The 26,664-nt window shown below is 38.6% G+C and overlaps 1 protein-coding gene across 9 annotated transcripts in view; it reads right to left on the bottom strand.

Moving 5' to 3' along the window:
* The window catches only part of DOCK3 (dedicator of cytokinesis 3), a 568,909-nt gene that overhangs the window by 123,881 nt on the left and 418,364 nt on the right, over positions 1 to 26,664 (bottom strand). For all 9 annotated transcript variants that reach the window (XM_082702076.1, XM_082702074.1, XM_082702073.1 and 6 more), the window contains exon 10: positions 2,868 to 2,949. In XM_082702076.1, the coding sequence (XP_082558202.1) occupies positions 2,868 to 2,949 (82 nt within the window). The remainder of the gene's footprint in view (positions 1 to 2,867; positions 2,950 to 26,664) is intronic.

Below are 26,664 nucleotides of genomic sequence, written 5' to 3' on the forward strand. Positions count from 1 at the left end.
CTCACAAGACCTGTAAAACCAAGATGTGAAGAGGAATTCCCACCATTCATTTGGTGAGCTGAGTTTGAATTTAGATTTACCCTCTGGGGCATACTCTCCAATCCCACATAATTAAAAGCTGGTTCCCAACTACATGGTAGTTATAGGGGAGTGACTCAGGGCTCAGCATCTTGGACTCAGTTCCTGATGTTCCATTTGAAACATGGAGAAGTCAACTCACTTTCCTGTGCCTGAACTGCCCTTTTTCTGTACACATAATGGGATTTGCAAAAACAAAACAAGGCCAATTTATTCATGCTTATGCTACAGAAGAAGCAGAAGCTATAAATAAATGTAGAAAATATAATGCCAATGAATGCAGGGAAAACAACACAAGTTAATTTTCTGAGTTGGTTACTCAAATATAACAAAAAATAAACATATTCATTTACTTCTATAACAAGTCATTACTGGGGCCTTCATATTTGCCAGGGACTGTGTGTGAAGCACTGGATGTCTACTAAAAAAGTAAATTCACAGACATGTTCTCACACGTTCATATACATAGCCATTGTTTATCACGAAAGTTAGGAAATCACTGTATTAGACATTCACATAAATATGAAACACCTCCTTCTGGATAAAATTCTTTATGGACAGGAATCTCTGAAATCTGACAAGGTTAGAAAAAACCCCGATTTTATAGAGAACAAGGTTGAGTCATGAATAATGTGCTGGTCTATAATGTGGCTCTGAAGTCTGCTTGAGTAATCTTGCAAAACCACTCAGTTTGTAGGCCTCCCTCTTCTTGATGCTAAAAGGTAAGCTATCAAGTTGGCACTGACCATAGCTGTGGCTGCATTTTCTTGCATTACTCTCAAACTGTAGCACCTATGTCAATCTGGAAAACTTTAGCTCACAGGAGGAACTCAAGTCTTAGATGAGAAAATAGGTTCCACCAAAATTAATATTTCTCATTGCTTAAAGTAAAACATGAAAATCCTGGATAAGACAGTGTTGTGAAAAAATTTCATGTGCTTTGTAAAAATTTCTCAAATCATTCTTTAGGATCTTAAAAAGCAATCCAGAGCTGTACTGCAAAGGGAACTACAGAAGTGGTATTTTTAGCAGCCTTGTCTTCCCATTGTGGCAGAATAAGAGCACATGAATGTTATGTGCATCTTTGATTTATAAAGTCACAGCTACAGCTTAGGCCTCTGGGCCCATATAGATAATTAAAATGCTACAAAATGAAAATTTCAATTTACTGTAATTACATTCAAATATCATCATAATTAAGTTCATTTTTCAAGAGACAAGGACCACACTCATCATATTCAAGGACAGCCATACATACAGCTCTATTCACAATGCCAGAGAACAAGGAAGCAGTGATTTCTTTTGGTGCTTTATCAGAGAATCAGGGTCTAGAAAAACCTCCTAAGGTCAGTGAGGCATTCTAGGCAGATGGGTGTCTTTTTTCTTCCTATTTCTATTTCAGAAAGGTGACCACAGAGGACCACTTCAGTGTTTACACACTCTCACTTCAGAAGCTCTTTCCCAATATCCTAACCTAAATCCCAACTTGTACTCTTTCCCTCGTTCTTTTCCTACTGAAGGAATAGCACTGCTTTCCCCCGACAAAATCATCTCAACTCCCTTAACTGTCTTCATGGGTCTGCTTTACCTGCTTGGTCTTCCTGCATTGTCTCCTAGAGTTTGAATGCTGAGCTCCAAGATGGGCTAAAAAAATCACTTTAGCTTAACCAGACTTACAAATGTTTCTGTACATCTGGAGAGTTTTCAACAGAAACTGTCCCTGAGAACATGGCTTCTGATTCTGCAGTAGTGCTGTTTGAAGCTTTGAAAGATAAAGTTGTAGTAAATGAACAAAAAAGTCATGTACTCGCCACATATATGTGGTATCAGTAAAACAGGTAAACAAATCCAGTTCTATCTTTCAGAGAAAGCTACATATACAATGCCTAGAGAAATCCTATTTGTGTTTAAGAGGTACATTGTAAGCTCTGAGACACCTGACTGTAACCCATCAATCACACACCCCACACCAGGGCAGAGGCACTGTGAAACTATCACACCTCCTGGCGTTAATGGGTCTTAATGTATCTCACTAATACCGAAGCAGATCAAAGACTCCACAAGAGTCAAAACTGGTTTAAAATTATAACACAGTCTTGTTTTCTCCTTCAGCAAATAAACAAAGCTGCACACTAGTTTTCTTTAAATAAAAAACATTTAGTAACTCAAAATCAACTTGAGGAATACACAAGGCAATGTGGTATTATTAGGCTGAGCACTTGCCAGAAGCAGATTACTATGTCTTCTCTGAGCTGATGAGTTTGTGGTCCTGGAGACCATGAATGACTACATCGTTATTCGGAAAAAATGAAAGTATAGATCACAGTAGGAAAAGACCCTCTATTTGGATGTAAGAGAGAAGAACTACTTAGTTTGTCTCTCTTTATATGCACTCACTAAAAAACTGCAAAGCTGTAAATTTGGTGGATCCCTTTAGAGACATTATACTTCTACATCAGAGAAATTCCAAGTGGCCTTGAATAAGAATAGTAAGAAAGACTTCTTCCAGATTTTGTCTGTTATATTAAATAGCTTCTAAAATCTACATTAGTAAAAGGTATTTGATTATATTTCTTTAATAAAAATTCGATTAGAAACTATAGCTGATTTCAGTTTTCTTTAAATATTTCATTTAAATCTGATAGAAACATAAATCAAGCCCTAATCTCCCCAGTGTGTAAGAATAAAGGGAGGTAAGAATAAATACTTGTTTCCAGGGTGACAATATCCACATAGCAGGCCCCTGGGTAGAGTCAACAGCAGAGAAGGGGAAGAGAATTTGCACATACTGTAAAAAGGGCACACATTCGTTCTATCTTCTCTGGATTCCTTGGCCCACCATTCTTGTTCAGTCTCACCAGAAACCGCTCACTGAAATGTAGGAGAGAGAGACAGAAAAATGTAAGGGACCATATGCTCCAGAACAAATAAAAAGGGCATTTATAGAGAAACCCTAAACACTGTCAGAACAGCTCTTAGTGACAGGCAAGGCCAAAAGTACATGTCTAATGCCAGGACACTATTTTTCTTGCCAAGCAGCATGCAATGGACACTACCAACTGCCTAACAGCTGTTGCTGTTTCTCTGCTGGCAGCAGCTCTCCTTTCCCTAAAGGTGTGTGCTCCCTGAGAGGAGCAATGAAGACTGTATCTTCTATTATTTTCCAAATATCTGCACAGCTCCACTCATAACATAGGCCCATAACAAGCATATATATTCTCTGATATGAACACTCAGATCATAAAAATATCCACCATACTCGAGCCAAAACTATCTATATTACCCACTTTATATCTTCCTATAGAACTCTTAAGAATCATTTCAGGACTAAGAAAAAAAAAATGTTACAGGGACTTAGAAAATTTTGAGCAAAAAGTCAAAGAGAAATAATGTGTTATAACTAGAGCTGCAATCAGAATTTCATAGGGTCATTAAAACATTCTATTTCACAAACAAGACAGGTTAACTCTAAAAGTAAATTACTGGGTTAAAAAACCAGAGATACAGTGTTTGTGACATCTGGAGCAGTGTCTCTTCATTCTCTTACTCCTGCCTGCTCCTGCCCAGGCTCAAATTTTTCTACCTCTTCATCCCAAGGCTCCCCATCAACTGCAACAGAGAAACTGAGCCATGGAAAAGACCACATTTCTAATCAAATTAAAATTCTAAAAGTAATTTACTTGTCCTGTGCTCATAGTCATGTACTCGCCACATATATGTGGTTTCAGTAAAGAGGTCAATATTAAAATATTGTCCTAGAATTATAAGATAGAATATCAACTTTCTAGGTTGCTTACTTTGTTCATGTGTCCATCTGTTTATTTAGTCAACCAATAGTTATTAAGTTCTGTGTGCTAAACGTGGGAATACAAATGTGAACAAGATACACACAAGGTACTTTTCTTCATAGAGCTTGTGATCCTGGTAAACAATTAAATATGCAGAAATGAAGCTAAAAAAGATTTTTTTCTGCCAGGGGTTTGGATGGCAATAAGGAGAGAATGCGCACAGAAGGAGCAGGAAAAAGGGCTTTGGTCAGAATCCTGAGGGATGTTGATATTTAGGGGAAAAATAAAAGGTAGAACTAGCCAAGTAGACACATGGGGACAAATAGAAAAGCAGGAAAAATAAGGAGGAGGTGGGAAGAAAATGTCTGAAAGCAGGGTGGGGAGAGGAGGAGGGGTTGGTGAGTTCTAAGGTCAGTGAGAATCACAGGAGACAAACACAAGAATGTCTCGGAACACAGACCACTGTGATTCCTGCAATAACAGTTTTAGTGGAATGGTAGAGAAAGAAGCCCAGTGTGAGGAGGAAGAAGTGAGGAGGCAGAAATAGTCTAGACTACTTTTTAATAAATGGCTGTGGAAATGTAGAAGTGAACTTATAGTTGAATGGGCATATTGGGTTAAGGGAGGTCTTAATTTTTTAAAAGATTTTATTTATTTGAGAGAGAGAAAGAGAGAGAGAGAGAGAGAGCAAGCACAGGCAAGGGGGAGGGGCAGAGGGGCTCCCTTCTGAGCCAGGGAATCTGATGCAGGACTTGATCCCAGGACCCTGGGATCATGACACGAGCTGAATGAAGGCAGACAGTTAACCAACTGAGATACCCAGGCACCTGAGGGAGATCTTTATTAACATGTGGGATAACCCTTATGTTTATACTTAATTGTCAATAAAGGCACCAAAATTTAGAAATGGAGCACAGTAATTTCAATGGTGTTTCAGAATCCAAATGAAAAAACTAAACTTTAATCCTTGCCTACAAAAGGTTAAGTTGCCTAAAAGTAAGAGCTAAAGCTATAAAACTGTAAGAAGAAAACACAGGAGAAAAATGAATACAAGTATCTTTGTATATTTTATTTACATTTGTATTTCCACATTTAGCATAAAAGAGAAAAATCTTTGTGATTTCAGATTACTAAGTGAATATCATGAATCACAATAAAATGGTAAACTGAACTTTATAAAAATTAAAACCATCTTTTCTTTGGGAGACATTATTAAAGTGAGAAGACAAGCTATGGACTGAGAAAATATTTACAAATACTCATCTAAAAAAGGACTGTATTAAGAACATATGGAGTTCTGAGAGTTCTTTATAAGTAACAGCTCAACTTAAAAATGGACAAAAGATCTGAAAAGATCTTTCACCAAAGAACATACAAGGATGGCAAATAAGCTCAAGAAAACATCATTAATCATTAGAGAAATACAAACTAAAATCACAGTGAGATACCACTACACTCCTATTCGAATGGCTAAATTAAAGACTAAATATACCAAGGGTTGGTGAGAATGTAGAGGAACTAGACCTCTTGTAAACTGCTGAGGGAAGTGCAAAATGGTATAGTCAGTTTAGAAAAGAGTCTGACAGTTTCTTTATAAAGTTAAACATATACTTATTATATGATCTAATCATTCTGCTCCTAGGAGAAATGAAAAGTTATGTCCACACTGAGGCCCGTATGTGAATATTTACTGCAGTTTTATTCATAATAGCCAGAAACTGTAAAGAATACAAATATTCATCATGAGATGAATGGAATATCCATACAATGGAATATTACTTCACAATAAAAAGAACTACTGAGATATATAATAACTTGGATGAATCTCAAAAACACATACTAAGTGAAAGAAGCCAATCAATCACAAAAGACCGTATATTGTATGCCTCCATTTACATTATAATCTAGACTAGGCAAAACTGTAAGGAAGGAAACCAGATCAGGAGTTGTCAGGGCGAGGGAGGAGGGCAGGGACTGACTGCAAAGGTGCATGAAGGAACTTGCTGGGCTGATGAAAGCTTCTACTTCTTGAATGTGGTGGTGATTCCACAACAATAAATTTGTCAAAACTCACCAAACTATGTTTTAAAAAGAGTGAATTTTACTACATGTAAATTACAGTTCAACAACCTGACTTCAAAAAAGGACAGGGCACACTAAAGAACATTTATTTCTAATAGGACAATGTTTGTAGGTGATAAGATACTGAAGGGAGGAAAGAGAGAAAATAATTGGCAAAGGAAAAAGAAGTTCCCACCTCCTTGGGAAAACTGAGAGAAATCAAGGAAAGAACGAAGGAGGAAACAACCCGTGTGGATACAAATAAGTTAGTAGTTTTAGCAGTTGGGTGTATCAGAGAAACAGGAAACAAGAGCATCAAAGTAACATTTCTCTGTCTGTTACTGTAGTTATCTATCCTAACTAACATGTATATATGCATTCAACCACCCAGTTAACTCTTTATTTATTTATTTTCAGTATAACAGAATTCATTGTTTATGCACCACACCCAGTGCTCCGCGCAATACGTGCCCTTCCTAATACCCACCACCTGGCTTCCCCAACCTCCCACCCCCAGTCCCTTCAAAACCCTCAGATTGTTTTTCAGAGTCCATAGTCTCTCATGGTTCACCTCCCCTTCCAATTTCCCTCAATTCCCTTCTCCTCTTCATCTCCCCATGTCCTCCATGTTATTTGTTATGCTCTACAAATAAGTGAAACCATATGATAATTGACTCTCTGCTTGACTTATTTCACTCAGCACCCAGTTAACTCTTAACTTGATATAGGAATAGAAAAACAGTTTTTTAAGGAAGTTTATGTCTTTTTCAGAGAATTTATCACTACTTCTGCATTCTTTTTTTTTAAATTTTTTCTTTTCAGTGTAACAGTATTCATTGTTTTTGCACCACACCTAGTGCTCCATGCAATCCCTGCCCTCTCCAATATCCACCACCTCGGTCCCCCAACCTCGGAACACCTGCAACTGTTCTCACTGTCATATTACCAATCTCTCAAGGACAGACATCTACCACGCAGGCTGCTGCTGGAGCTGCTAGACCCACAGAAAGGTGTATGGTTTGGAGGAGCTAAATCAAGATCTGGTCCAAAGATAAAAGGTCCAAAGATAAAACAAATTCCAGAGTGGATAGGTCCAAAGATAAAAGGTCCAAAGATAAAACAAAATCCAGAGTGGATAGGGTTGCTGGCCCTATCAGAACCCAAGAACGCCTCTTTTCCCTCAACAGTGAGAGGAGGCCCCTGAGTTCTCACAGTGCCCACATGACCTTCACATGTCCTAGAGCCTTTCATGCTTCTGTTTTCATCTGACCTTCACAATTTGTGAAACCGAAAATAATTGTTTTTTTCCCCCTTCATTTTATATGGTTTTGGATACGTATCTAGTTATTTTCTGTCGTGCTAGCTTCTCCAATGGGTATGACAAGCAAATGATGTTTTCTTCTAACATTCAAACTATTTGAAAGCAAACATTGGATAGCCAATGTTTCCTGAAGTGGTCGAAAAAAGTGGGAAACACTGTAGTAAACACAGTTAAGCAGGTTTTTACCACTAGGACTTCTCAGAGGTTTAAAATGTTATGATGTGTTTTGATACCAATGGGACAGATGACATTTGACCCTGCAGGGAGCTTTTCTGTAAGGCAATGGAGTCTGTACAGAGTTTGAGAAATTGGCCAATGAGAGCTACAGCAACCACTCATATTTCCCAATGGTATGAAAGGAACTGTGGTCAAAAGAGTAAAATTTAAAATTTATTCATGAGATTTTATGAACATCCTCTATAAGAGAGCAACAGGGAAGTTTATCTCTTAAATAATATGGGTGATAAAACTCCAATTCTTTCAAAAGAAAGAAAGAGGTAATGTTAAATTCTTACTTTTCATAAGCAACATTATAAGAGAACTGCTCCATATTTAGTGGTTTTTATGATGAGCTATGCATGAACAGTATATGAAGTTACATTAATTTCAGAATTTCATTATTATTGAGCAAGTTGCTACAAATGAATTCCATAATTTGAATCTGTGGCAAGTCTAAGTGTCCCAATTTTAAGATCACTTGATTTTATGAAGGTTCTAATTCACACACTCATACACATTTCCATGGATAGTAATTCATGCATCCCTAGAGCAAATGTTCAGTGACCATCAATAAGATCCCAGCCTATACTGAGGCAGAGACAGTCTCTGATACTTAGGGAGAATATTTCCTGAAGACTCTGTTTTGGAAATACAAGCATCCTCCTCAAATAAGTTCAGAGGAATTCTCTCAACTCTTCCATTTTAATCTTCGTGTTTCTCATTTGTTCCTCTGTGGAGATGGACGGCAACTACTTAGCAACTACTATCTCTTCTGTGATAACCTCCCAGGTGCTGAAAAACAGACAAGGAGCCCCAAGGCCATAGTACATAGCACAGTGCGATAGATTAAAAACTCTCTAGTATTTCCTCACAGATTCATTTTCCAATTTAGCTCACTTGGCTTTATTTCTCAAGTTCTTCAAGTTTTCCCACTTTCATTCTGAAGCACAAGAGCAGAAATACATAAAGGGGTTTCATAAAGGCAAATCAGTACTGTGGTTTTCAAATTTATTTTTAGTATCTGCTTTTCAACAAAACCTTACACTATTCAATATATGAAAAATCGATAAAGAGCTACTTAGGTTGAGTAGGGGAACTGGAGGGGCAGGGGGGAAAAAATCCTCCCTACTTAGGCTTCTCTCCTAACCACGACCTGTCCCTGAGACACTTCAGGGCTCCAAAGAACACATTTATAACTATTATTACAGTTCAAGGATTTTTTCCAGCCTTCTTTCCTCCTTTTCATTCATTTCAACAAGCGTTCATGAACCTTCACAGTATTCCAGAAACTGAGGTAGATATTGGGAAAAGAGAAATGAAATGGTCCCTCCCTATCCTCAAGGTTTTGAGTCTACTGGGAGAGAGGCACAAATAAACCCCAAATTGCAACATAATGTGAAAATGCTATAATTATACAGAAAGGGGCTACTAACAAGTTCTACTGGGATGAGGATAGGCTGCCCAAATGGGATACTACAAAGGACTCTTGCAGTATTGCGAGGCTTACAGCATTTGGTGAGAGGTAGTTAGAGATGAAGAGAAGAGGATTCTAGGAGAGTGCTCCAAGTGCAGACTCTCAGAGGGCTGAGGTATTTTGATGGTGGGAAGGCTCCGGGCAAGAGTTAGGAGGGCACTGGAGAGCCAGGGAGTGGTCAGAGGTACTATGCAACACAGAGTGGACAAATCCAGAGTGGACTTAGCTGTGACGGTTCTCCAAACTTGGCTATTATCAGGAATAACTGCCAGCCTATGAAAATACAGATTCCTAGACCCCATCCCAGGTCTTCTGGATCAGAATCTCTAGAGGAATAGACTCAGAGGACTTCTGGGGAGAGTGTAAGAATCTGCCTTTTTAAGCAAGTTTGGAAAACCCCATTATGGGCCTTAGAGAAGCTTGGAAAGTTCAACTAGGAGAAGCACTGTTGACCTCCTAAGTCTTTTGAATGATCACTTGGGCTGCAGTGTTGAAAGCAAGTTGATAACATAGAAAATACTCCAAAGACAATGGGAGTAGCCCCAGCAAGCTATGATTCAGTTTGGAAACAGAAGAGAGGAAAATGGATGTGAGATGTAAGCTGGCCACATATAGCAATTGATTGGATGTGGCAGTCAACCAGAAAGTTCAGATGCGAATGCTGAATTTGAAGTCTCTGTGGGATATGTAGGTGAACAAAAAACAGGCAGATCAAAGCCCAAGTCTGAAGTTCAGGGAAAAGACATGGGTGGGAGGTGGAGCTCCGGGTACTCATCAATTTGCTATCACAGTAGCAACAGCAGCCACTTAATGAATATCTTTTATGTACTGGGCATTGTTTAAAGTATTTCTTTTCTTGCCTAATTATATTTAATACTCATAACAGATATTTCATCTCCAAAGAAACAGAGTCAGAGGGGCAAAGTTCTTGGCTTGAGATCAGAGGGTAGAGAGAGAACAGTAAAAATGAAATTCTAATCTGAATCTGTTTGACTTCAAAGCACTTACTTTATCTATATTTCATCTTATGAATTGAGCACTGGAAAAAGAGTGGTGTGGGAGAGGAGGGGGCTTCCACCGGTAATATCCAAACTACACCTTGCCCTAGAGATGCACCGTGTCTGTGTCACATAGGCTCTCAGATGTGCTGCCTGAAGGAAATCCAGCCATAATCCCCATTACCTATATGGGACATTTGACCCCCCTGATTAGAAAATTTATGCCAAGCCCTCATCCCGGTTCTGCTAGTGGCCCCCTAGTCTGTTTGAAGTTAACGGCACTCCCACTCAGTCACACTGAGAAGTGATGGGAACAATGGTTTGCCTGATTTGGAACAAGCAGAGACTTGAATGATAAACAATCCAAGAAAACATATTCTTTTCATTTTCTTTAAAGTAAAAGAGACACAGGAATAAACCTGTTATCACATATCCTTGAATGTTTATAAAAGCATTTTTCTAATTATACAGCCCCTAAAGGGTCTTTGGAAATCATGCAATTCTCATGAAATTGAACTAAATGGTAACTTTATGATCCATTATGTGGGAAGTTACAGTGTTTTAACTCTAATGATTTATGCTCTCACCCCAGGATCAGACTCCCAATTCTAACAATAGAAAGCATGTAGATGAATAAATGGGGGTGCAATGAGGGTGAGGTTCTGTTGACAGGACAGCACAACAGGTCATCTTTGCTGTCTCCAAAATTCAAGTCAAAGTGCTTCTAAGAAAAGTGCACATCCATGTGGGGAAGTTGGGCATGGAGGGAATGACCCTGCCTTCTATGTGTTTTGCTAATTCATCTGTGGGTTCTAAAGAAGTAGCATACTTTTATATTTTTCAGCTGTAGGTCAAGCAGTCTGACGTATGATAAGAAAGTAACCATGCTAGCCCTTGCTGCCAAATAAGCAATGTTTGAGCAGTGGTTGCTTCTCTGTATTCAGGAGAAGTTCTTTTGTCTGGTGTAGACAAATGCCCCCTTCATAGATAGGTCCTTTGTAACTTCCCAAGAGTAATACAGACCTCATAGTTATGAAAGAAATGATAAACACATTAATAAATGAATGCTGAAAAAAAACAATTTAGCTAAGAACACTTTCATTAAGTGTATAGAAAGAATGCTATTTAGTAATTTATCTGACTACATTATCATAGAAAAATAAAGCATTTAAGAGCAAATCACTGATAACATGACTTAATTTTTTTCCTATTTATTTATTATAATGTTTCCCAATTTATTTATTATGCAAACTGGAAAGACTTAAACAAATGCTAAAGTGTGGTTACTCCCTAAGACTTCATAGAAAAACAGTATGTTGGCAGTAATACAGAAAAATGACTAACTTTCATGAAAGATCACACCTAACATAGTGCAATCATGGTATTTCCTAATGGATAGTCTACTAACTAGAAAAAGATAACCTCAAAAATTAATTCTTTCACTGGTAGGATCAAACTGTAAGCAAAACAAACTTTGAGCAAACATCACTCACTCCTGGAATTCAGTGCATAAAACTTTTCAGTCTTCACAATTATGCTTCTGAATTTCTACACAGCCTAATGGAAATGAAACAAACACACACCAAGGTTTTGAACAGGATGAGAGCAGTTATCAACATGTGTACTATATTTTATTGAGCTTATCACCTTTTTCTCATATGGCACTTCATGTGATATGTGGCAATTTGGCAGGAATACTCCAAATTTTCATTGAAAAGAGTATCTTCCTGACCCTGCTCCCTTCCTCTATCATGACCTACATTTATACTGATAATCTTTTGTTCTGTGCTTTCTAGCTCTTTGTTTAGAATGTGAACATTTTTGTCTTTTAAACTTCATTCTTTTACTCACTACACATATTCTTCTCTGTTTGGCATGATATAGGGTAAGAAGAATATATATTCACAGATGGAAGAAAAATCATAGCATTTGCCTGAGGTTTTTCATGGTCTGCTTTCACACACACGCCTACAGATTTGGCCTATTATAACTCCGTAAGTTCCCTAAGGATACCAGAATACACATTATTTATACTTATTAACTTGTTCTTGTCACTATTTCTGCTGCTGTTTCTGTGCTTCAATGAGGCAAAGTTTTGTTGTTTAATATATTATATGTCTCTTAAGAGGGAACCCTGATGGGAATAGTAGAGCCTATAGAAACCAAAATAAATATACACAGGAGAAACAGAAAAATCTTGATCATTTTCTGAGTGGAAGCTAGAAGACTGAGCCAACTTGAAAGCCAAATGAATATTTAAATCTGTGATGAGCATGTGTTACATGCCAATAATGGATCATTGAACACTACATCAAAAACTAATGATGTACTATATGTTGGCTAACTGAATAATAATAATAATAAATAAATCTGTCAGACATTCTATTAGACGTTTTCTAATCTTTTAAAGAATAAGACTGAGAATGGACACCTTTTCAGTGGCTCAGTCAGTTAAGTCACTGCCTTTGGTTTGGGTCATGATCCCAAGGTCCTAGGATTGAGTCCTGCATTGGGCTCCTTGCTCAGTGGGGGGCCTGCTTCTCTGTTTCTGCCTACCACCCTGCCTGCTTGTGCTGTCTCTCTGACAATTAAATAAATAAAATCTTAAAAAAAAAAAAAAAAGACTGAGAAGCCCAGGAATAATCTCAAGGAATACCAGCAAATGAAGATTTCCTAAGTACTAAAACTTTAAAAGTATTTAAAAACTCTAATTTTTTTCAAGAAGTTTAAATTATAGGAACAATGTAACTATGTCAAAATCTTTTTTATTCTCCCTTAATATGGGACAGTTAGTGATATTAATTTTTAAAATATTTATTTATTTATTTATTTGAGCGAGAGTGGGCAGGGGGAGGGGGAGAGGGAGAGGGAGAGAGTAAATATCTAGCAGACTCCTCGCTGAATGTGGAGCTAGAAACAGAGTTTGATCTCATGACCCTGAGATCATGACCTGAGCCAAAACCAAGAGTCAGATGCTGAACTGAACCATGCAGGGGTGCCTAGTGATACTATTTTTAAAACAATATTATAGGGGCACAAGTGTAGCTTAGTTGGTTGAGCATCTGCCTTTTGTTCAAGTCATGATCCCAGGGTCCTGGGATGGAACCCAGCATTGGGCTTCCTGATCAACAGAGAGCCTGATTCTCCCTCTCCCTCTGCTGCTCCCCTTGCCTGTGCTCACTCAATCTTTCTCTCTCTGTCACAAAAATAAATAAAATCTTTAAAAATCCCAATATTAGAGTAATATAGCTAATAAAGTATAAAGACAAGATTTTAACTTAGGTCTGGATTCTCCAAAGCCTATACTCATTCCAACTGTCTTTTTAAATATATACTTAAATAGTGAAAATAAGAACATTGATCAAAAAGAACTAAACCAACTTGAAGGTAGCTACATGTCTCTAAATATTACATATCCACAAATATACATTTGTGTGTACACAAATGTATACATCCGAGACTACAAAGGACTCTATTGTTCTTAATATTCCTATTTTGTGTCATGTGTTTCCCTCCTCTCAGTACTCTGTGCACACACACACAGACTCAATCTATCCATTCTGCCAATGATCTTGCACAACCAGTTCAACAGATCACTCAGTCCATCAGGTTCTATCTTGTGCTATAGACAATGGTAGCCACTAGCCGCATGTAGTTTATTCATATTTAAGCTTAATTAAAATTAAGTGAAATTGGAAAATCACTTCTCAAACTAGCCACATTTCAAGAGTTAAATAGCTACATGAAACTAGTGGCTACCAGGTACACCATAATGTTCTGCCATACACAGAGCATTTCTATCATCCTATAAAGTTCAGCATGGTCTGTGAGGGGTCACTGGAACAAAAGATCCTGTACTACTGCATAGCAGCACTATTCCAAGTTACAAAATTACAATGCTAGAAACACTAGAGCCATCAACAAACCATAAGAGACTCTTAATCTCAGGAAACAAACTGAGGGTTGCTGGAGGGGAGGGTGGTGGGAGGGATGGGGTGGCTGGGTGATGGACTTTGGGTAGGGTATGTGCTATGGTGAGAAAAATAAATTTTAAAAAAAGAGAGAGGAGAAGGGAGTTGGGGAAATTGGAGGGGGAGACAAACCATGAGAGACTATGGACTCTGAGAAACAATCTGAGGGTTTCAGAGAGGAGGGGGATAGAAGGCTGGGTGAGCCTGGTGGAGGGTATTATGGAGGGCATGTATTACATGGAGCACTGGGTGTGGTGTATAAACAATGAATTCTGGAACACTGAAAAGAAATTAAAAAAATAATTAAAAAAACAAAAGCAATATCAGTGAGCAGGTCCCATGTGATCTGCCCTTTGGCCCTTTCTGAACTTTTTGCTGGGAGTGAGACAGTCTTGAAAGCCAGATATGTGTCTAGAGTACTTGCAGTTTCATGAAAGAAGGTGTACTAAAGTCAGAGATTTGCTCTATCTGTGCTTACGACTGGGACAAGGGATCTGGCAGTTTCTGAGTACTTTGATCAGTGTAGGCTATGTAGTATTTTTCAGTAAACATAATCTCTTCTCTGCACTTACGATATTGTAGCACAAATTCACCAGACATGTTAAGAGACTTAGCTATCTCTGTCCTGCCAGCCAAAGTACTGTAGGGCACTCTTAACAGCACAAACACAGTCAGGGTTTACCTTTCCCAAGTACTGTAATGTATCTTCTATAGAGTGAGGTGGGCCAAAAATGAATGAGCAGATTCTGAAGTCAAGGTCCTCTGAGAACGTGTCCAGGTTATCTTCAGTAGCCTTCCATCTCTAGGCACTCTAACCTCCAGGTCAGCCTGAATTATCTCCCATATATACATCTTCTGCAAATACAGCTTCAACTAGATGACTTCCTTTCTTAAAAAAGAAACTTCAGTGCTGCTTCAGCTCTGTAGATGCTCATAAGCTTCCACCTGGCAGTCCAGACCCTCTAGCATCTGTCCTCTTCCTGTCTCCCTAAATTCTTCTACTTCCATCAACATACCTTGTTCCAGGCCAGATGGATCTGCTTGCCTTTCTTAAAAAGTATTCTTTTTTCACTGCATCCTATCTCCCCACTTCTCTCTTCTGCTCAAGGCCTGCCTATCCTTTGAGGCCCAGCTCATGAAGGCTTCTGTGGCCCTATCAGTCAGAAAGGATCTATTCCTCCACTAACATCTAACCATTTATGGCGGTGCCTCTGGTTAGTGTTAGAGCTGGTGTGTACATATGTGACAACTTCACTGTGCAGAAAAGAGTTAACACAACAGGACTGAGACTGCTGTCTTAGAAAGGTATGCTTACAAGATCAGCCTTTGGCTGCCATCTGGGAATTTGGTTCTCAAAGAGTTTCCAACAGTTAAGGGTGGCTCACTGTGCCTAGACTGCTTGTGAGGGGCACTGTATCTTACGCTGAACATTTGCTCCCTTCTGGGAATTCTGTATATGGTAAGTAAAGGGTGCCTATGTGACAGCGCCCTATAAACATTGCATGCTGAGTCTCTAAATGGCTTCCTGGGGGGCAGAAACATGGCACAGATATTGCTGTATTTTCACTGCTGAAAGAGTGTGTTCTGGATGATCCCCTCATGTGAGGGAGAAAGCATAAGTAAGTCTGCACATGGATTCTTTCAAGCTCTGCCTGTGTTCATCTCCCTTATGATCCAGCTCTGTATCCTTACTATGTCACTGTAATAAATCTCAGCTATGAATATAGCTATATGCTGAATCCTCAGAGTCCTAACGAATGGCCACTAGGGGTTGCGCTGGGGATTTCTAACACATTCTTAAAGTCCAGTGTCCTTGTCTTTAAATTAGCAGGGACAGAATCTCCTGCAGCCCTCAAAGAATCAAGCATAGAGGCTTACAGCTTATAGAGACTTACTAAATAAAAATAAACTTGGCCTAATAATGTCTTCTTGACTTCTAATGACTTTACGTTTATAAGGACAACACAATTAAAATACCAAGATAGCTGAGAGCAAAATGAGAAACAATAAATGGGTAAATTTCCCCACAGAAGTTTCCTATCTTTACATGCACAGCTTTTTCCTGCTTTAAAGGCTCCCAAGAGCTTCACAGCAATAAATGAATATTCTGAATGTGCCTGCTGCTGCATAGGGCTCTGATGACATCTTAGTGTCATGGAATCTCTGCTGTCCTGTCACCAGGCAAAGCTGGCAGAAATCCCGCTCCTTAGGTCCCAGGGAAGGCTGCCTGCCAGGTGTCTAGCAAAAGTAGGGTCTCTGTGGTGGGAAGAATCTTTGCAGGGGCAACCGACTTTTATTTGCCCTTCCTGTCTTTCACAAGCCCAGCTAAAGCATATAAAAAACACCAATGTTTAGATTCAAGCACAAAGCTTAAATATGTATAATAAAGATGATAACTGTGAATATTTACTGAGATCTATCTTCCAGGACTTTGTTCTAGGGACTGTATTGTCACTTTAATTAGGGAGACACTACATTTTTTTCCCCTCAAACAAAAGGTCTCACACATTTAATACTGAACCAACCTACTGGTGCAGCAGCATACTAACAGAGAAAAATAATCTTCTCAACAAAACTTCTCTGTTGTTCAGGAGCAGTGATGTTTACAGAGTGATATGATATGAGCAAGTGACAATGCAGCATAAATATGCATGCCACCTCATGTGTGATTCCTTATAGATCCAGTTTGGTGGCTCTCCAATGTCCCCTCTTGGAGTTGTACTTGATTTTATTACCAGTTTTCATCCAAATCCACTGGGGAATGTGATGAGTCTCTTTTTCTTTCCTGGTCAGGAATCACCTGATCCTGAAAATCTAATGAGAAGATAGAGCCAGGAACGGTCAACCACACACACCAGGATGGTAGGGAAAAGACAAGATACTTCTATTTTAGAGTTGAAGAAATAAAAGCACAGTGGGGTTAAGCAATCTAGCTTATTTGGCAGCACTATCCATGGTAAAGTAGGTAGGCTTGTTCTGGCAGGTGTGTGAGTTCAGAGAGTTTAAGACAAGGGCAAGAACAAACTTTAGAGGTCAAGCCCAGGAATCCTGATAAGTCCTGACTTACAGGGTTGAGGCAGGAGAACCTCAGGCAGAACTAGGATTGGGGATGGACGAGGGTCAGTGGGAGAAAGCCATAGACTTGCCGTGGCTGATGACACCCTGGTCAAAATCAAAGAGCAGGCGGATGGAATGAGGTGGAGGCCAAGGCGTAAGTGCTGAGATAGCACAGGTCTGTTCCCAGAGTGGGCTGCTTTTTCCTTAAAGGGGAGTTCTCAACTTGGGATCAGACAGTTTCAGAAGCTCTGTATACCCTCAGAAGCAGGATGGAAAGAGGTTATGTGTGTTGCCTCTGTGCTCACACACTCTTCTAAGAATACAGTACCAAAGGATTTGGTACTCCTCCTCCCTGGTTTACTTCTGTGTCTTCATTCATCTATAAATCTTCCAAGCCCATGTGAGACACCAGGATGCTCTTCTGGGCAGCAGGCAGCTCACTGCAAGGTGATTCCTCAGTATCCTCTCTAGCCATACTTTTTGACTTTTGGCCCTACATAAATGTCACTAACCAGTTAAGATAAACTGGGTTAACTGTTATTCTGCAGCTATCCATAGAGTCAGCCTTATCAGTTTAAGCCTTAATATATCCCACAAGTTTCTTTTTTTTTTTTCAAGATTTATTTATTTAAGAGAGAGAGAGATTGCTGGGTGTGGGGGAAAGGCAGAGGAAGAGAGAGTCTTAAGCAAACTCCATGCTGACTGAGGAGGCTGATGTGGGATTTGATCCCACGACCCTGAGATCATGACCTGAGCTGAAACCAAGAGTGGATGCTTAACCAACTGTACCACCCAGGTGCCCCTATCCCACAAATTTCTTAATGGAAGTAAAAAGATGTTTCAATGCAAAAATTCAAAGCAAACTAAGAAGTAAAACAACTTAGATTTGGGGGTTTCTGGAGTAGATAAATGTTTAATTTTGATGTCAGTGAGTTTTTCCCATTTTTCTCTTACATCTGGGCTCCTGATGTGCTTCCAGTGATATAACATTCAGACATCAAGAACCTGTATCTCAAGGAATTTCTTTTTTTTTTTTTTTTAAGATTTTATTTATTTATTTGACAGAGAGATCACAAGTAGGCAGAGAGGCAGGCATAGAGAGAGAGAGAGGAGGAAGCAGGCTCCCTGTTGAGCAGAGAGCCCGATGTGGGACTTGATCCCAGGACCCTGAGATCATGACCTGAGCCGAAGGCAGCGGCTTAACCCACTGAGCCACCCAGGCGCCCCTCAAGGAATTTCTAATGGAGAAATCTGCCCATTGTTTTTGGAAGGTATGCTAGGCAGTCACTAAGTACAGATCCCTTGGTTGCTGGAATCCATGACTATGATTAGGTCTCCTTAAAAGTTTCTGATTCTATCTTCTGGTGATCCTGCAATTCTGCTTGGCTATTCTCTCATGAACCCCTGTGATAATATGGTATAATGGAAATAAAGTGGGGGGCAGACCAGGACTTGAATCCTGGACTGGACACTAGTAAATTTTTCATACCCACACTAGATGCAGGGACTGAATTAGGTGACATTGTAAAGCTTCTGACATGGGGCTTGACACATCACATGCACTCAAGGAGTATTCACTTGTGTCCCTTTCTTTCTCTCCTTTCCTACAGAGACTGATCCAAACTGTCACATTTTTCCTTAAGCCTCACTGGAAAACAAAATTCATTGGACATGGATGTCTTCCAAATTTATCATAGTCTAATCCAACTTTTTGTGCTTCTAGGCACGTCCATCCCTCTTCCCCAATCCCTGTGGGACCACGCCTCGTGGCACTATCTCTTCTTCCTATCGTCATGCTCCCTTCTAAAAGCCCCTTCAGCTCTTGTGCTCTTTCCTACCGAACATTTTGAGTATCCTCATCCCTGTCTCTACATTTCTGCACTGTGCATTCACTCCTCAATCAACTGTTTCTTCTTATCCAATGGTTAAAACACATCATTTAAAACCTCCCCTGGCAATCTCCAAATTCAATGGTTTTTGTGTCTCAATGTAATTTAAAATATCCACTGATTCCCAAATCTGCTCTTTGGCTATAAATTCTCATTTTTCCTTGTAGTAATCATAGGTGAGCCCAATCTCTCTCCTCTAAGGCTAAATTCTATTGCAATGGTCCTTACACCCATCACAATGGTCCTGAAAGTCTGCCTTACTGTCTTTAACAAGTGTCTGAGAAATTTTTTTCTTCTTCAACAAAGCCCTGTGGATATCCCAATCCGGGCTCTGACATCTCTGGCAGATGCTTTCTATTGGTTCTAACAGATTGTGATCTGTAGTAGCTGTATTTGAGAAGACTATAGAAGTTATTTAAATGATCTATTGGATCAGTATGGAACAGTAGATCCTTTGAGAACTGTTTTTTGTTGACTAGCAACTGGTGGGAATGAGCAGGCCAAGGTGTGTAGCCAAGTAGATGCTGGGACAGAAGTGGGAGTGACTAACCTGGCTGAATCACTGTACCTGTGACTTTGGCCTTGAAGCAAGAGTATAAGTGAGGGAAAGGAGAGAATGTCTTTTATCTAAATTCATCTAGATTCTACACAAAGTCATTTTTGCAACTGTAGACTTAATGCTGGAAGGCCATCTTGAGAGTTTATAACAAGTCATTAGTTCTTTTGATAAATGTTGCCAGTTCACTGCAGGCTCTGTAACATTTTTGGTCAGTACATATAATACTTTAAAAAAGAAGTGAGGAAGGGAATAATTTGTGTGTATCATGGCAATTTTCTAGTTTTCAATTGAAGTGGAAAAACTTGTTCAAAAGTTATTGCCACTTTATTCACAAAGGATTTTCCTTCTACCCTAAGTTATGTTTTATTTAGTGTCTTGATGATTTTGACCTCTACAATCTAGCAATTTTCTAAGAAAGACTAATTAAACTTAGCCACACAGGCAACTCTTTACCATTTTGCATGATACCTGAAATCATACTCCCTTAATGTAGAATTAGCTCTTAAGACACCAAGAACACATAGTTTAGAATGTGAAAAAACTAAAGACCAAAACAGTTCTAGGAATCTCCCATTATTGGGAATATTTTAGAATTCCATTTAATTTATTAATGGCCTTTTTAGTTATACTTCTTTGCATTATTTTATATATCCTTAACTATTTATGGCAAATTTAGAGTTCATATTTTCCCATATTATATTAAAGGTAGAAAATTTTTAACTTTAGAGGTTAAATTACCACTCCCCACCATACTTTCTGCTATGTACTACATGTACACACATTATAACACCTTTAAAATGTTATTTTTGCCTTATATATTTAATTTTTTTAAAGTTAAGAGGATAAATAGACTTTTATATTTACTCCCATATTTACCACTTCCATGGCTCTTCAATCATTCCTGAAAATGTGAGTTGCCTTCTAATTCCTTCCCTTAGCCTGAAGAACTTCAGTTAGCATATCTTGAAGTGCAATTCTGCTGGTGACATATTCTCTTAGTTTTCCTTTATCTGAAAATATTTTTTTTTATTTATTTATTTGACAGAGAGAGATCACAAGTAGGCAGAGAGACAGGCAGAGAGAGAGGAGGAGGAAGCAGGCTTCCTGCTGAGCAGAGAGCCCGATGCGGGACTCGATCCCAGGACCCTGAGATCATGACCTGAGCCGAAGGCAGCGGTTTAACCCACTGAGCCACCCAGGCGCCCCTATCTGAAAATATTTTTATTTTGTCTTCATTCTTGAAGGACACTTTCCATTAGATATATAATTTTGTGTTTGTTCTTCAACACTTTAAAGATGCTTTCCTACTGTATTCTGGTCTCTATAGTTTCTGATAAAAAGCCCATGATCACTTGAATTGTTTCCCTGTATGTAATGTGTCAATGTGTCATTTTTTACCAGTAGCTTTTAAGATTTTCTTTTTCACTGGCATTAAGTAGTTAGACAATGATGTGTCATTTATCCTGTTTGGTGTTTGATAGGCTTCTTAAATCTGTAAATTTATGTCTTTCACAAAATTTGGTGAAGTCATTTGCAATTATTTCTTCAAATGTTTTTTCTGACCCAGTTTTTTTTTCTCTTCTCCTTCTGAAATTCCAGTGTGAGCCTTTTGAAATGACCAACTTAAGGTTTTGTTGTTTGTTTTGTGTCAATATTTTTCTTTCTTCTTTATACTGGACAATTCATATTGGTATTTAATTCACTGATTCTCTCTGCTATGATCTCTTTTCAATTAACCTCATCCAGAGATTTTTTTTTTTTTTTATAGATATTTTATTTTTCAGTTCTAAAATTTCCATTTGGTTGTTTAAAAAGAATTTTGTATTTTTCTGTTGAGATATTTACTATTTATTCACTCATTGTACATGTTATAACAGCTATTTTAAAAGGCCTGTCTGATAATTCTAACATCTGAGTTATCTGAGGATTGGCTTCTGTTGAATGCCTTTTCGCCCGAGCATGGGTTACACCTTCTTGATTCTTTGTATGTCCCAAAATTTTGGACTGTATCCTGGACATTGCAATTGTTATGCTATAGATGCTTAATTCTTTAATAGTCTTCTTTAGAGGGTTAGTTAGTATTTTTCTTTTTAATAGAAATTAATCGATTAGACTTAATCTGTAATATTTCTCCTGTGATTTGTGGAGGTCAAATCTCAGTTTCTTTTAGCCTTAAATTGCAAGCTACCATGAGTTTGCCTTGCCTATTTGTAATTCAGGGATCATCTGCTGACATGGGCAGAGTTCATATATAGAATTTGGGATTGTCCATCTCCTATTCTCTCCTCTCCAAGACTCCTTGCAGTGGTCATGCTTGCCCCAGGCTCCATCTCTTGGTTCCTCAGGCTAAAAATACAACTCTGTTAGAGTTTTAGCTACCCCATGATGCTTTCTTTTTTTTTTTTTTTAAGATTTTATTATTTATTTATTTGACAGACAGAGATCATAAGTAGGCAGAGAGGCAGGCAGACAGAGAGAGAGGAGGAAGCAGGCTCCCTGGGGAGCAAAGAGCCCGATGTGGGGCTCAATCCCAGGACCCTGGGATCATGACCTGAACCCAAGGCAGAGGCTTTAACCCACTGAGCTACCCAGGTGCCCCTACCCCATGATGTTCTAAGACTATACTCAGACCAATACCATAAAAGTAGGAAATTCACCATGTGTTGGTTCCTTTCTCTAAGTTTTTACTCCCCTCTATCGGGAGCCAGTACAGGAGCACCACTATAAGAGCTGTAAGGGACTGAATATGATTGGCTGTTCATTTAGGTCCACTCACGCGGGAGGTGCATGCGCACTGCATGAACACAGCATGGCCATGTATGGTTATGTTTGGTGATCATGCTCTGATCGGTTAACACTGCCTGCATAAAAACCCATGCGCCCCGGGTAAGAGGTGGAGGAAGAAAAAGCGATTAATAAAAAAGGTTCGCCGCTACGTGAGTCTCTGAGTCGTTCTTGCTGGCGAGAGCGACACCCCTCCAATATCTTCCTGCTTTTGTTCATTCTGCGGAATGTTAAGGTGATTGTTTTTTGGTTTTTAGCCAGTGTTAACAGGAGATTGTGGGAGGGCTAGTCAGTTAGGAACTCACTCCATCATTCCAGAAATGAAACCAGCACAGTTCTACCTTTAAAAGACAACAACCCAAATCCAACCCACCCTCATTTCTTATCTGTCTATCTAGTTTACTTATTTATCCTTAAATGACCAAGGGTGAGGAAGCTAGTTACTATTTCATCCCTTGGCTCCACCTTATTAATCTGGAAGTCTTTTTTTTTTTTTTTAATAAGAAATTTTTTTTCCTTAAAGGTTTTATTTATTTATTTGAAAGAGAGACAACATGAGTGGGGAGGGAGGGGGGAGGCAGAGGGAGAGGGAGAAACAGATTCCCTGCTGAGTAGGGAGCCTGATGTAGGGCTCAATCCTAGAACCCTGAGTTTATGACTTATGCTGAAGGCAGACACTCAACCTACTGAGCCACCAGGTGCCCCTGGATGTCATTTTGAGATTCACTGATGTGAGGATGGTAGACAAGGGGTCTTTCTCCTGGAAGATAGCCCCATGGTATATTTACCTTCTCAGTAAGGCCTATGCTGACTACTTTATTCAAGATAGCAAATTCTCTCTTATAGTTACTTTTTATATTTGATAACATTTATCCCTCCAAATATACTATGCAATCATACATACACACACGTTGGGATGGTTTGGCCACTGGAATGGAATATTTTTGGTTTAAACCATATTTGCATTCATTCTGTATTTTCAGCTTTGTGTTATATAAGAAAATATATTAATGAAAAAACTTACAAGATAATTGAATTATATGTAAATTCACTTAAATATTTGTGGGTAGGTTTCTCCATCCATAGGACACAGATTCCTGGCTTTCTTTGTATGATAGAGAGTGAGCTAATTTTTAATTTCCATAAATCTCTGTAATTTCCAAGGAAGATATGCATATTGACAATGACAGACTAGAGAGCAGAGTAGGAAAGGAAAGTGATGTTGTCAGTCACCTGAGCCAGGGGACTAGCTTCTCTTATACCTGCTGGGACACACGGAAAATCTTTGGAGGGAATGTTGCATAGTGAGCTGGAGGCTATGTCCCAGACCAAGTTAAGACAGACTAGACTATACCATGGGGCCCTAAGTGACAGGACTAAGACTGAACTGCATGTCTCTCACTGGCTGCCTGAGCTCTTGCCAGTAAGATCCAGTTGCATTGTAAAGACAGGACTTTTTTCGCAGAGAGAAGCAAAACTGTTTGATTTAATAAACAAAATTCTCACACATCATTTTAAAAGAAAATTCATCTCCAGAGCATCTGAGATTTTCACAGAGGCAAATTATCTCATTTGGGTAGAATGCTGGACTCTCAAGGAGAGTTCTGTACTTCAACTACAGAAGCAGCTGATTTTCAAGAAAAAGTTAATTCTACGCAAGGGTATTTTGAATGCTGAATAAACTCCACGAGAATAAGAAATGAAGCATTTTAGCTTGCTTTGCACAGCAGCCATGAGAGGATAGCGAACATAAGTGTTTTCATGTGATAATCAAGAAAGATTAGGTTTTTGAGGGCAAGTTTGTGCTCCCAAGGCCTAGCAGAAAGACCTGGCATAAAGAGGACTCTTTAGGGAAAGCCAGTTGAGTGATAAAATCAATCATTGGTACCCTGAGACTTCAGAGCACTTCGCTAAATTGGTAAAGGGCCAGCAAGAGAACCAGGCATATTAACAGGCACAGCAGAGGTACACAGAAAATAAGTTAGTTACACAATAATAACTCCTTGTGTGAAAAAGGAAATTCATATAATAGAATAAGTGAATCCATACAGAACCAAATACAAATGATAACGCAAATTTTATTCTAAAAGAAAGTTATTTGTAATTTTTTAAAGGAGGTAATTATGTGGTAATTATTAAATAGATTAAGATAATGGTTAACGATCTTAACAGATGTGTATACAGAAAAAAATGTAACTACAGCAACACATTCCTTTTATAGGGGAATCCATGATATTAGGGAAAAAAGACAAAGGACATTTTAAATTCTGGCCTCTTAAGGCTTTGTTCTTCTATTACCTCATTATCACTCAACAGCAAAGCAGATGTTTGACACTGAAATCTGAAGCTGGCCATTTGAAGAAGGGGAGAAGCATAAATGAAACATTGTGGTCTATTTATTTACTCATATAGCAAAGCCAATATTTGTTATAACTTGCTACAATTATCTTTCTCTTTTTAAAAGATTTTATTTATTTATTTGACAGAGAGAGAAATCACAAGTAGGCAGAGAGGCAGGCAGAGAGAGAGGGGGAGGCAGGCTCCCTGCTGAGCAGAGAGCCCGATGCAGGGCTCTATCCCAGGACCCTGAGATCATGACCTGAGCCAAAGGCAGAGGCTTAACCCACTGAGCCACCCAGGCGCCCCTGTAATTGTCTCTCTTAAGTTGCCAGCCAGTTTAAGAAAGTGTCACTACCAAAACTTTAAATGTCTGTCTGCTCAATAATTCTTTTTAGAAATTTTAGTCTTTTAACAAATTACTGCCGATTATAATATACACTATATGTATACATACATAGTTTATCTCCACAAATGTCATACTAAACACATACTAAATAACTGTAAACTCCCTGTTTTCACTGAACAATATTTATTTAATTTTTAAAATATGTAGAATATGCTTATGTAGACATAATCCCTGCTATAGGCAGATTCTAATATGATCCCCCACATTTCCTCACCAGTCCTGGGGTTTCATAATCCCTGTAACTGTAAATATGGTAGCATTTACTCCCATGATTAGGTTATATGCCACAATTGAACATAAGATAGGGAGAGTGTCTGGGTGAGTATGACCCAGTGCCATGAACATTTTATAACTGCAGAATTTTCTGCTAGTTACAGAAAACAAAGTCAGAGGTTCAAAGAGTGGAAAGGATTCACTACAATGCTGATAACCTAAAGATGAAGGGGTCTACATAGTAAGGAAAGCAGGTGATCTTTAGCTGCTGAGAGCAGCTCCCAGCTGAAAGCCAGCAAGGAAATGGAACTTCAATCCTATAACTGTAAGAAACTGAATCCTGCCAACCACATCCAAAGAGCTTGGAAGCATATTCCCCGTAGAGCTTTCAGACTAGAACGCAACACAGTTGACACTTTGACTTCAACTTTGTGGTAACATGAGCGGAGAGCCTAGTCATGTCTTGGCAGACTTCTAACTTACATAACTGTGAACTAAAAAATGGTATATTTTTAATCCATAGAATTTGCTGTAATATGTTCTGCAACAATTGAAAACTAATTCAGTTCCTCTCTCACTTCTTTTTACCTCTATCTTTTCAAAGTTTATACTATTATTTATTTAGTTATCTCTCTACTTTGGACATTTAGACTACTTTAAGATATCTGCTATTACAAAAATTATACTCATATATATGAACACAAGTTTATTGGTATCAAGTTCATAGTATATGTATACAATTTTTAAAATGTATTCTATGACTCCCAAGGCACAAGCAACATGAGAAAAAAAATAGATAAAGTGGACTTCATCAAAACTAAAAACTGTTGTGCATCAAAGGATGTTATCAAGAAAGTACAGACAATCTACAGAATGGGAGAACATATTTGCAAATCATACATCTGATAAATGTCTAGTATCCAGGAAATCTAAAGAACTCTTACAACTCAACAAAAAGACAAGCAGCAATCTCGAAAAAGAAACACAAAATTAGAGACATCACAATTTCAGATGTTAAATTATATTACAAAGCTGTAGTGATCAAGACAATATGGTACTGGCACAAAAACAGACACACAGGTTAATGGAACAGAATAGAAAATCCACGAATAAACCCAAAATTATATGGTCAATTAATCTTCAACAAAGAAGGCAAGAATATGCAATGGGGAAAAGACAGTCTCTTTAAACAAACGGTGTCGGGAAAATTAGACAGTTACATGCAAAAGAATCAAACTGGACCACTTTCTTACATCATACACAAAAATAAACTCTAAATGAATTAAGGACTTAATCCACTTAAGGACTCTAAGGACTTAAATGTGATGATACCTGAAACCATAAAAATCCTACAAGAGAGCCAAGGCAGTGACTTCTCTGACATCAGCCATAACATCTTTCTAGATATGTCTCTTAAGGTAAGGGAACAAAAGCAGAAATAACTATTGGGACTTTATCAAAATAAAAAGCTTCTGCACTGCAAAATAAATGGCCAACAAAACTAAA

The sequence above is a fragment of the Mustela nivalis genome, assembly GCF_964662115.1.
Source record: "Mustela nivalis genome assembly, chromosome: 1".
Taxonomy (NCBI): domain Eukaryota; kingdom Metazoa; phylum Chordata; class Mammalia; order Carnivora; family Mustelidae; genus Mustela; species Mustela nivalis.